At 29.1% G+C, this 12,594-nt stretch overlaps 1 protein-coding gene across 6 annotated transcripts in view; it reads right to left on the reverse strand.

Moving 5' to 3' along the window:
- LOC114929851 (secretin receptor) overlaps positions 1-12,594 on the reverse strand; it is a 39,363-nt gene that overhangs the window by 5,122 nt on the left and 21,647 nt on the right. For 5 of the 6 annotated variants that reach the window (XM_029301530.2, XM_029301527.2, XM_029301528.2 and 2 more), the window contains exons 3-6: positions 7,477-7,570; positions 2,578-2,684; positions 1,831-1,989; positions 311-405 (exon numbers count right to left, since the gene is read on the reverse strand). In XM_029301530.2, coding sequence (XP_029157363.1) covers positions 311-405; positions 1,831-1,989; positions 2,578-2,684; positions 7,477-7,570 — 455 coding nt within the window. Of the gene's footprint in view, positions 1-310; positions 406-1,830; positions 1,990-2,577; positions 2,685-7,321; positions 7,394-7,476; positions 7,571-12,594 lie in introns of those variants that run through there. The other variant, XM_029301531.2, reaches the window with a different exon arrangement.

Raw genomic sequence — 12,594 nt, forward strand, 5'->3', positions numbered from 1 at the left:
GAAACTTCCGAACTTTGTTATCAATTTAAATGTAGAATTGTCAATTTATCACTCAATTTCTCAATCTGATTTTGTGATATTAAAATCTCTACTTTATAACATGATCAATCGGAAGAAATGAAAGTACAAAGGTATATTCTCTTTAAAATGCTCTACAAAATGTTGGACAATTTTTTTTGTTAATGTTCTTTATTAATTTTTTTTAATTATACTTTGAAACGTAAGCACGAAACTGTTAAAAATTTTTAAAGCGAGGCGCCTCGTTAAAAAATCACATGCGCTGAAATCATATTTGCATAATTATACTTACTTGATAGTCGCCAGAATGCAAAACGCAATGATGAGAGTGAATAGCGAAATAGTGTAGCCGAGTTTCGAGATGGTTTTCACGATCGGGAAAAATTTCTGCAACACGCAATTGCATTTTAAATAAAAATTAATTAATTAGTACTAATGCACCTGCTCACAATTTTAATTAATAAAATAATTAGATATCAATATGGGTGGTAACCTTATAATTATAATTTTTAGTTAATTGTAATTTTATATTAATAACTAAGAAGTAATTCTCTAATTTCTGCATAAAATATTATTATAAGCATTGATTATTTTTAGAGATTTTAATAACAAATTAAATAATAAAATAAATCAACTTGTTAATGCGCTGGTGAGTGTCGCTTTTAAATACCATAATTCTATCTAACACTCGATACACTCTTAAATAATGCTTTGTAAAACAATACTGTCGTAAATGTGATCTCTATTCAAGATACGTTACAAAATTTAAGTATGTAAATTCCTTCATTAATGGCCCATAAATTCTTTTAGTCTTCTTTATTACATTCTTTTCTACTCAATTTTCCACTAATGGCATTCCTTATTTTATTGCGTATTCGCTTTCATGTCCATAGTACTTATAATGTTTAAGAAGATTATTTCTTATATGTTATCATTTCTAATTATCGCCGAAAGCTTCTCGTTATATAATGTTTATGGTAAGGTTGTCTATTTACTACAGAATACGATATATTTTAATTGAATTCGTTTGTATTAAAATTGCGATAAATAAATACGCTGGCATTTGATACTTTCATTCGATAAATTTCTCATAAAATTTAAGTCGAATTTCAAATGTACATGTATGTAACATTGCACTTAAATTGAATAACTGCGTCCAAAAATTGGAGAAGGGAATTATTTTTCCCCATTAATTTCTCTATTTATTTTATCTAGTTTATTTTCAGATATATTAATTATATCGCAGATTGAAAAATTTATGGAAAGAGAAATTGATGTTTGATAAAAAAAAAAAAAAATCCATTCCAGGTTGAGGATTCTGATTGCACGAGGCGTTACATGACGAAGGAAAACCTGACTATCGGCTTTAAAAATCCAGCACGAAAGTTCTCGGAGAAAAAAAACTTCTTAACATTTTCCAGCACCCGCGGTTTTCTTGACTAAGTATAGTCTTGTGCACTATAATAGTGTACTTATTGGCTCGTTTGTCTGCTCGCTCGTTTCATTATTCAAGTCTGGAAACTAATTTTACGACAATGCCCTGGATACTCGCGACTGTGTAAAGAGTCAATGACGACCCCACCCGGGGACAGAACGTCATTTGCAGCACTCATTTCCTCGTAAGAGCGAAGTGACTGACGTCACGTCACCGTGTGATTCCAATTGATCTCTTCATCTCCGCCGTTATTCTCAAGGCAAATGTATTCCCCCGATCGATCAATTGACATACATGATTATCTAAATCTCTAACAACAGAGAGTTCATCTAAATTCCGAATCATTTATCAATGCCGTTCTTCTTACATCTATTTACCTTAATAAGAGTGACGTTATTCGCCTGTATGTCCGACATGTTCACCAGGACGGTGACCAATTGTTCTTGATAGCACTGGCTGTAATTACTCCACGTTTTGTGGGTGTCGTCATTTATGTACCACTGGCCATTCGGCATACATTGCTTCGACGCGAATGCCTGAAAAAAATGTGTTTGTTATTTATACTTTAAAGGTAACAGACAAGATACAAATTATCTGAAGTTGTACAAGAGAAGTTGCAACAGATCTCAATTTAAATTCAATCGAATTTACACTTGAGTAAAATTTTACAATTCGCGAATTTCAAGACGTCTAAGCACAAGTGCCGAAAAGTATTGTAGAAATGAACGAAACGTCTGTTAAAGTTTTGCCTAAGAAAAAGTAGAAGTTGAATTTGTCGACGAAGCGTTTGGATACGTTTGGAAAACTTTTGACGTCAGACGAATGCCGGAGGCATCTCAATCAGCTGATTTCTCAATTGGGTCAGAAAAATGAATTTCACCGATCGATCAATGAAGATCTCGCAAGATCAGAGCACGACATTGTTAGATCGAGAAACTAATTTAATTAAGTTTCTCGCAGCTTTAGACGCGCTTTCTTGATATTAATTCGTTTCGATCGCAAAACTTTTATGTTGAATGTATACTTATGTAATTCAACCGGTAATATAAGTGCGAATTATGTTGATTCTGAAAAAAATTATTACATCAATCAATTCAATTATACAATCGCGAAACTATACATACACGAGTCTCGAAACCCATTATGTAAGAGGGACAGGGTTCAACTGCTAATTGTCCAGGTGCTGTCGAATTCCAACATAGTATTTCGTCCCAAATTTCCGGGCACCAACCTGAACAAAATCGCACCCAAATATTAGCACAAGAATTAATGGCGAAACACTTAAAGAAGCATATATTTGTCTCCACTTTTATTTTTATTTTATTTTCAGATTTAAACTGAGCTGTCAATTTTATGTGTTGGGAGCACATAATTTAAATAGCTCATATCTGTCGTGAGTGTTTATAAAATATATACTTTTTATAAATATTATATATAAAATATGTATATACTATATATATATATTTTATATATAAAATATACAAATGTAATATTCCTTGAAATAATTAAGGGATGAAAAATTATCTAAAAAATAGGTAAATTTTAAATAGCTTTAAGTTTAAATAAAAAGGAGAAAACTCGCGAATTTCTTCGTTATTTTCACCTGTTTGTAAAAAGTTCGTGAGTTAAAAAAATTTAGTCTATATCATATTATTCATCTTTAAGAATCCATTCTTGAAATTGTTATACAATGATTTTTAACGGAGTTATAAATGATCAAAGTAAAAATGACATTTTCTCTACAATTTGCGATAACTGAATGAAAAATCTAAATTTAAATTTAAAAAAAACGAGTTTGCAGGGAAAACTTCAGGCTTTAACGTAAAAATGTCAAAAAATTTATTCAAATCTTTTTATGTATGCGACATTTCTACAAAGTGAGAAGAAAATTTTTCATTTCGTTATGTTCGTCATTTTTTGTATGTAAAAAATATCAGAATTGAAGAAAATAATAAAGCTATGACCCTTCGAAAGTAGAGATTTAAAGCTTTAAAATCTTTTTCTTTTTTTAAATTTAAATTATCATTTTTGGAAACAAAGTTACGGTTATTTAAAATTTGCCTATTTTTTGGACAATTTTTTATCTCTTAATTCTTTTGAAGAGTGTATAAAATTGCTAACAAATTGAAATATATCTTTCTCAGTCTCTCTTTAAATAATATACAACGTATGTATATATATTTAGATATCTACTATTTCAGTATTACGAATAATTATGAATATCGTGGTTCGATGGAAATAATGTTTCTGTTCTTTGATATATGATAAAATACAATACATGTAGATCTAATTATATTTAAGTATTTCCACGCGTGATAATTAAATATGCTTTGTATTTGAACATTGCCGTAAGCTAGCATAAATTGCGTATATGGAAGTTACGCTATTCTCAAAGCTAAGTGAGAACATCACCCTTCCAGTTGGACAAGCAATCTTCAGGTTTAACATGGCTTATAGCAATTCATTAGGCAGACATGTGCGAACGGAAATGCATTTAGTCGTTTTCGTGTATATATTATATGTATATCGCGTTTGCGTGTGCTCTGTATCTATAATACGAACGGCTATGTGGAGCAGCAGGATTACCAGATTTGCACGAAACAATGCTATATGCTCAGTATTATCGAGGTTCATTATACACGTACGCGGCGTATTACAAGACCAGGTGTACTGTTCATCCGCTGATGCACTATCTACATTGCAGTACACAAGCTGCATTCGAAGTCGTGGCGAAGCCTTCCGATCGGTGTCGGATTTATTGGTCTTCGAGCTAATAAGATTTGCAAAGCCGAGATTCCAATTCGAATTTGGATGATGACACGAAATGATTCGGAGAGACGTGAACAACGGCATTACTTTATTTACGTATTATTTTAATTACGCGCTTTAAACATTTAATGCGAGTTTAAGAAACCCTCTTGCTTTTTTGTTCACTATGATTTAATTTTGTCTATTTACGTTATAATTTATTTTTAATTTATATATATATATACGCGAGAGCGTATATACATATATAAATTTAGAAAAATTATGAAACAAAATTCTATCTCAATTTTTATATAAATTAAATATATATAAAAATTATATTTATATATTATATATAAATATATATAAATTAAAAATAAATTATGAAACAAAATTCTAGTCCAACTTATATAAAAGATAAAAAACAAATGTTTAAAAAAAGATGGAAAAAGTACATGATACTTTTGATAAAAACGCGGTAGAAGATATTATATTATTTAATAAAAAAAAGTTTGCTGGCTTGAGTCAAGTGCTACCTAAAATTTAAAATCCTGGTGCTGTCAATTATGTATAATGACAAAACTGAATTATGTAAAAAAAAACAGCAAATTATTAAGAGTGGACTTTTAACTCCTGGTTGTGTGATGGCTAGAATTTATATCGCGATGCTTTTTTCTTCGATCCTTTATTCTCTCAAGCTGCATTTAAACACTTTGCTTCTTAACAGCCGCTAACATTAAAATAATTTACTGGAGCTTTTTCGTAATTATCTTCATTTTAACTCCAGTTTTTCTCGAGTTAAAGCGTTCTCTGTCAGTTAAATAACTAAGTATAACTATGTGAGAATGCAAGGCTTTGAAGGAGAATGGAAAGCTTTTAAAAAAGACTCTTACAGTTAATGCACTTGATTATCCTGCGCGTTATTAATTGAAAAATATTTATACGTGTGTTGAAATATATCCGGATGCGTAGAGTAATAAAATAACTACCATTAAATAAACACTGAAAGAAAAAAAATTGTTGATTATATCTTTCAACTAAATTACGAGGGATTGGTCACTGAGGTAATTTTTCGTACAAGGGCTAGGTAATTCAACGGTAATCCAAAGGAAATTTTGGATAATCCAAGGTAATTTTTAGTAATTCTAAATAATCTATAGTAATCTTAGGTAATCTTGGGTAACCTAATGGGAAATCTAAGTAATCTAAGAGTAATATCAAATAATCTGTAGGTAATTCTAGGTATTCTTAAGGTAGTCTGTAATAATCTGAGGTAATCTAAGGTAATCTTGAATTTTTGAAGTTAGTGAACATTATTGATAAATCGATGTTCTCGAAGATATTTGGAAAAATCTGGGGTAATCTTAGAAAATTTGAGGTAATTTTAAATATTCTAAGGTAATCTTAGGCAATTTAAGGTAATATTTGGTAAGCTTAAGTAATCTGAGGTAGTATTAGGTAATCTGAGGTAATTTAAAGGTAATCCGTATCAAGGGTAATTTTTTGTACACTATAACTAGTGACCAACCTCTCGCTAAATTTCTATTTTGTTATTGAACATATATTAGTATTTAAGTCAAATATATACGTTCTGTTAGATTTAATATTATATTTAATTTAAATATTTTTACATATTTAATTAACAAAATATTATTTAGTTGAAAGATTTAGTCAAGTAGTTGACAATTTTTTTTTCAGTAAATAAGATGATGTAACGCGCGTTAAGCAACATATATATATATATATATATATATCTACATATACACATACATATAAAACTTTCTATTATACAAAGACGTAATAAAAAAAAATCCGCACGAAACTCGTTTAGCTTTAAGCTTCGTAATCGAAATGTCACTTGTGTAATTAGCGGCGGCATATCGACTGCATCGTCTGATTTCGCCCGAGTTGCTTAAACAAGCCCGCATCATGATGCGAGATTAATTATGACATTAATTGCTCCGGAGACATTCTCTCTCTCTCTATACATGTATACAAGCACTGTTTGTTCACACGCGTGTGTACACACGCAAAATGTGAGCCGCGACACGTGTATATGAACGCTTGACATGAGTTTGTTATGCGTTGCGCGTGTGCATCATATCTCGGCCTTTCCAGTCTCTGCATTATGCAAATTTGTCGCTTGTGAGTGTGTTTATTTTCAATTATTTATTTGCCGCAAATTTGTCGGTCAATATAGACGGTGCGAATTATTTTGCCTCTCGAAAACAAAAATACATAAACTGGCTTGCGATAAAAATTAAAAAAAATTTAACATCTCTCTCTCAATTTTTGTCATAATTTTAAAGATGTCGAAAATTTTTTTAAATCGATACATCTCGCGCGACTGATTAAAATATTATAAAGCACGCGCTATTGATTTCCTTACGTCGTATATTAGTTAATAAATATTGCAAAATAAAATTCTTTAATTGAAATAATAACAATATTGAAATTTAGATTTATTTTGTAAAAAAAATTAAAAGATTAAATTGGAACAAATTAATTTATACTATTAACTGTAATTGTATCGAAGTAACGGATATTTTTATCAAAGTAAATTTTTATTTTTTGAAAAAATCAATGTATTCACAGGAAAAAAGCAACAATAAACTTGGGAATTTGCGAGAGGCTTGACTTTGATACATACGAGTATCGATTTAATATACCTTTTAAGAGTGGATATAAATGTGGTAACAATGCTTAATTAAATAAACACAATAATAATATTTAATTTAAATAAACACAAATATGGTAAGAAATAGATATCGTTAATTGAATGAATTTCCCTATAATTGAGAAATTAATATATGTATAATATTATTTACGATTCTATTACGAGAATGTTGATTAATTTGATTGCGTCACGTTCAACATAATTCCAACATAATTAAACGTAATTTGCCTATTGTGTTTATTTACGACTAATATAACAAAATTTAATCAAAATGCCATATCGTTTGAGATATCCAATGATCAATCGTTTTACGTAATAAAGGAATGACACGAGAAGTGATCGGAGTATGTGCTAACATGACGATTATAAATGATCTAACACGAAGCAGGCGATTAAATACGGCAATTTAAGATCATTCGTGCATATGGTGATCAGTTTTACTAAACGGATGCTTAATTGTGTCAGCCGTGAAACACGCAAACGTGTCTCTCTCTATCTCTTTCTCTCTTCGTCTCTCGCTGAAATATCAATAAATTAAAGCGTGACAATATTTCGCGCATTAAAATTTCTGGAAATATTATTCAAATACTATCTTGCTTACCTGTTCCCAATATATTTCCGTGCTTACAGCGTTCGGATTCCGTTTTCAATATTTCGAGCATCAGGTTCTGGATCCGGTCGATGTCACCATGTCTCTGAAACGAATTCAACAAAAATATGAATTAATATTGACAATTAAAAGTAAATTCTGATTGCGCAATTCGATTTCATAAATTTCGTTTTTAAAGCTCGTATTTTAATTATTAATCTGACTTCGTCCTATATCTTTCCGGAATTTAGGTATCTTAAATCTCTATTTTGATAGTATAGTAACAAATATATGATCACCCGGGGAATAATGCTGTAAGAGAAAATCTATTAAGAGCAAAGCATAAGCGCATATCTAACGATAAAACAAAGGGAGAAGGGAATTCAATAGAAATATAAAATGATCCCTAAGGCAAATATTAAGATTAAATAATGTTATGTTGCTGTACTATTTCACTTTGATACAATGATGCTTCCATTTATTTATATAGTAACACTTTTAAATTTTTATTTTATTCGTTTATAATTTCATATCTACACAAACCGAACAATACGAACTGAATCGGAGATTATTTAAAAATTTTCTCTCTTTTTCTCTCTCCCTTTACGTTAGTAATGGATACAAATTAATTTGTTGATATTTTATATGTAGACTTTTTTCATACTTCAGATAAAATATTCATTAAATAAAGTCAAGTTAAATAAACAATTTCATATGCTCTAAATCGAGATACCGTTTATCGCACAAATATTTCGAGTCTCTGTATTTAATTTACGTATCAAAATCGGTATATTAAAACGTCAAAATATATGTAAAATGTATGGAAAATGTTAACTCGTGTCTGTTTTCACGTAAAAATCAAAGATTTATTTCGGATAAACACATTTGTGATTTTTAGCTTGCCAAAGTTGATATCTTCGATTGTATTTTACATTTGTTTTCTGTTACAATATTTTCGAGAAATTCTACGATTCATTTTTTGCAACAAAGAAAAAAATATATGACAAGATTAAATGTTTACACTAAAAATATTTTAGATCTTTATCTACTTCATTTATTTGAACAATATACCTATATATAAATGTATATATTCAGAAATTTTATCGCTATTTTCAACAGATTTTTATCTCAAAATAAAGCTTTAATATTTAAAAAGTAATTCACCATCCTCTATTTTCATTAGCATAATAGCATCGTATAGCTTATTGTATCGTAGTTCGTAGTATGCAAAATTATTTAACACGTAATCATAGTTAATTAAAATTTTTCTTTCTCTTATATTTATATCATAATATTATGATATTGTATAAATAGAGGTAGAGAAGATTAATTAAATTGCGGTGACCATGAATAAAGCTAATGAAATTTTCCCTTATATTGTATCGTTTCATACTTCTTTTACTCTTTTTGTAATTAAAAAAATACTCATACTTTAAAAGAAAAGAAAAAGAATACAAATTGTGCAGTTAAGAAAGAACCGATAAAAAAAATGTGTTGCATAATTTCCGAATATTTATTTTCTTTTTTTACGTTTTCTCCTTCTTTATTATTTTAATAATTAAAATGTTTTGTAAGACATTGGAAATAATGAATATGCATTATCTGTACGTTCTATCTTGTGAAAACTTTTGACTCTGTTCCAGCCATTTTCATGATTATTTTCTATTGATTCACATCTTCAAGATATAAAACCAAACATTTTTATATACGTCTATATAAATTATATTGGTCATCGTAAAAGATTATATAACATATAATCTTTTACGTATAACGTATAGGTATACATATTTTGCTGCAAATATCGACATTATTAGAAATTTGAAAAAAATCGAAGAAATTGCATTAATACTAATTTATTAATTGAGAAAAGAAAGATTCAATGTTTATACTCAAATAATATAAATATAAAGGATTGAAGAAAATAGGCTTAATAATAAGAACCGTCAGAAATAAAAACGCAATAATTTTATATGTGTGTATTTATTCTTTGTTTGTTCAGTTAAACACACAAATTTATTACGTTTTTATTTCCGACGCGCCGACTTTTATTAGCTCAGTCCCTTCAATCCTTTATATTAATACATTAGAACTTATTTCTATCATAAGTTAATTAATATAATAGAGATTCTTTGAGATAACTTCGAGATAGTAGCATAATAAAAAAATATGTATACTTATATAGGAAACAATAAATTCAGGTCAAATAGACGATATAAATTTTCATAAAGTATTCAATCAATCATATAAAGTATGTAATTAACAAAATTTGCGAGAAAAAAATCACTGTTCAGAAGAAACTCTTGCCAGTATAATCAAAGAAAGATAATTCCAATAATTGCAATTAAAGAATTACAAGTAGTTGAAAAAGAAGTTTCCAATATTCAGAAATAATTTTGCAGAATCAAAATAAAATCAATTATAGTCTCCGATATTCGAAAAAAAAGAAAAATGAAAGAAAAGATAAACAAAATACATAATTAAAAATTCAAATAATCACAGATAATTATAGAAATTTCAAATTATGGCATTACATATACGACTCGAAATTAAATTTATCATTAACAAACATTAGATATAACGATCACAAATATTTCATATTATCTTACTTTACATTTCCACGTTGCATTACGTTGCATCGATGCGCTTTTTTGTTGCAAGTTTTGAAATCGCGAGTTGCACATTATTGCACTATTGCATTAGAATATCTAATTATATCGTAATATTGTACAAGCGCACAGAAAACTCCTTCTTGCATCTATTTTCTGCACTTTTTTTCTCTAGCGTCTAATTATTGCCTAAGTTCAACAATGATATTTTAAACCGCATTATCAAAGCTGATATCCCTCTTAAAAATATTTTTATTATCTCACTAATATTTTTATCAAGCGACAAAAATTGTTAGCGATCAATAATATGATCTGTCCCCACAATATGGCTACCGATTATTAAAACTGCAAACTAATATGCAAAACAGCATTGTTATAAATACATAAATTATTAGACAACGCTTCCTATATAGAAATTAAAATATCAATATCACTTTCATGAATAATTTATATATCATATCGCAGAGCTTATTTGAGTTCAAGAGTTTATCGCAATAATATTGTATTATAAATTATTATTCGTATTATATATTAGCAATTGTTATTATCAATGTGAAGAGGATAAAGTAATAGTTTAAAAAGGTTTAAAGGATTTTATATAAGAATGACATTAATATAAGAATGACATATTCACGTTTACAACTATCCTCGTAAAGAAATTCAGGTGATTTGCCTTCATTTATGGCTACTAGTTTCGAGCTTTTGGTTCATAGAAACCCATTGGAAAGCTTTCAAAATGGTTTCAATAGTTCACTGCACATTTCTTCTCTCGCGTTCACCTTCCACGATACTTTGACGAGGCAATAAAATTGTTTATTTTCCGTCAGACTTTTCCACGCTACCGTAGATAGAAGCAAGAGCTCTATCCCATAAAATGCATCCCGCGTATACACAACTATTCTAGGTCGCTTGCTCAAAATAAACTTCGCGGATAATTCATCGCGACAATTTCCGGCCAGCGCATTCCTCTTTATCTTACATCTACATTCGTGTTAATTTATTCCCGCAACAATCGAGGATAATTTCGAGGGTAGTTTAGCCGTTCCGTATACTACAAATTTCACTTTTACGCTGATGAAACTATCAGTGTAATTATTGTAATTAATTCTTGTAAAGCGATAAATGTGCACGCAAGAATTCTTGGCAGATTATCTCTTCTCGCAGAAATAACTACAATAAATGTAAAAAATAATTTTAAAAAAATGATGAAAATTAAATAAAAATTGTACAATAAAAATTAATGTTTAACATAGTATATATAGGGTTACAATTTTGACCAAATAATGTTTCGGAGAAAAATTTAAAAATACATTATTTCAGAGATTTATTCTTTACATAATTTCCTTAATAGAGAGCACAAGCTATAAAAAAGTTTTCTTCGTTTTTATTATATGGAAAAAGTAATGTGTGGATTATATAAATTTCTCATAAAGAGTTTCAACGAACCGTAACAGAGCAAAAAAGAGAATACTGTCGTTATTTTTCTAATAATTTCCAAAAGAACAACTTTAAGAAACATATTGCATGAATTTATATATGCATATCTTTCAGGAATATAAATTTTTTTCTCGTCGTTTCACACAATATAACATACATAAGATAATAATTTCACCTGACAAAATTGTATCCGAAGCCATATTTTTCCGCTTTTTAAGTCTCTCTTTCAGCATCTAAATGCGCATATATTTTGTTGCATATAGAGAGAAAATTAATTTATTTACCAACTTTCCGCGTGTAATTTTATATATATATATATATATATATATATATTTGAGCGAACGAGTCCCAAACGCAAATATGTCAAACGCGACGCACTGTCTTGGAAAAGGTGCATTTATACTTCACTTGTCGAGAGAAATATATTTTTATACCTCCGTATATATAACTTACAAACGGATCCTCATCTCGCTACATATACGACGTAAACGAGCATCCATATATATATATATATATATATATATATATATATATCTATATATATATTATATCTGTCGGAAAACTCCTCTACGGTTGGCAAATGAACGGTCATTCCGCACGGAAAGTTAGCCTCTCTATTGGCCTCTGGATTTCGCTCGAAAGCTCGAACCTGAGCTTTTTCTGCCGAGAGGACGTTTATCGTCGCATTGTCGAGAGCGTTTGAGATACGACGACTATCAATAACGTCGATTGCCGATACCTCGTGTCAGAAAGACACGAAATATACGTTCTCCCGATGTTTCAAATTAGCCCTTTCGACAAAATATCCGCTTTGCATTATCCGTGAATTATACACAGTAGAAAAATTTGTGTTTTCTTGTTAAAACCGGTCTCCGGTAAAATTTTTGTATTAAATATTTAACACATTCATGTGTTAATTTAACATATAAGTGTTCTGTTAATTGAACTTAAATGTTAAATTATTAAAACAACTGAAAAAAATGTAAAAATAACACAATGTATGGTATATCCATTTTTAATTTTACACAATAAATATGTTCTGCTTTATTAGTGTCTAAATCTGCTTTATAAAATCTAAAATTAATAT

This window comes from Nylanderia fulva, unplaced genomic scaffold (assembly GCF_048542155.1).
Source record: "Nylanderia fulva isolate GAGA-0341 unplaced genomic scaffold, ASM4854215v1 Scaffold9, whole genome shotgun sequence".
Classification (NCBI taxonomy): domain Eukaryota; kingdom Metazoa; phylum Arthropoda; class Insecta; order Hymenoptera; family Formicidae; genus Nylanderia; species Nylanderia fulva.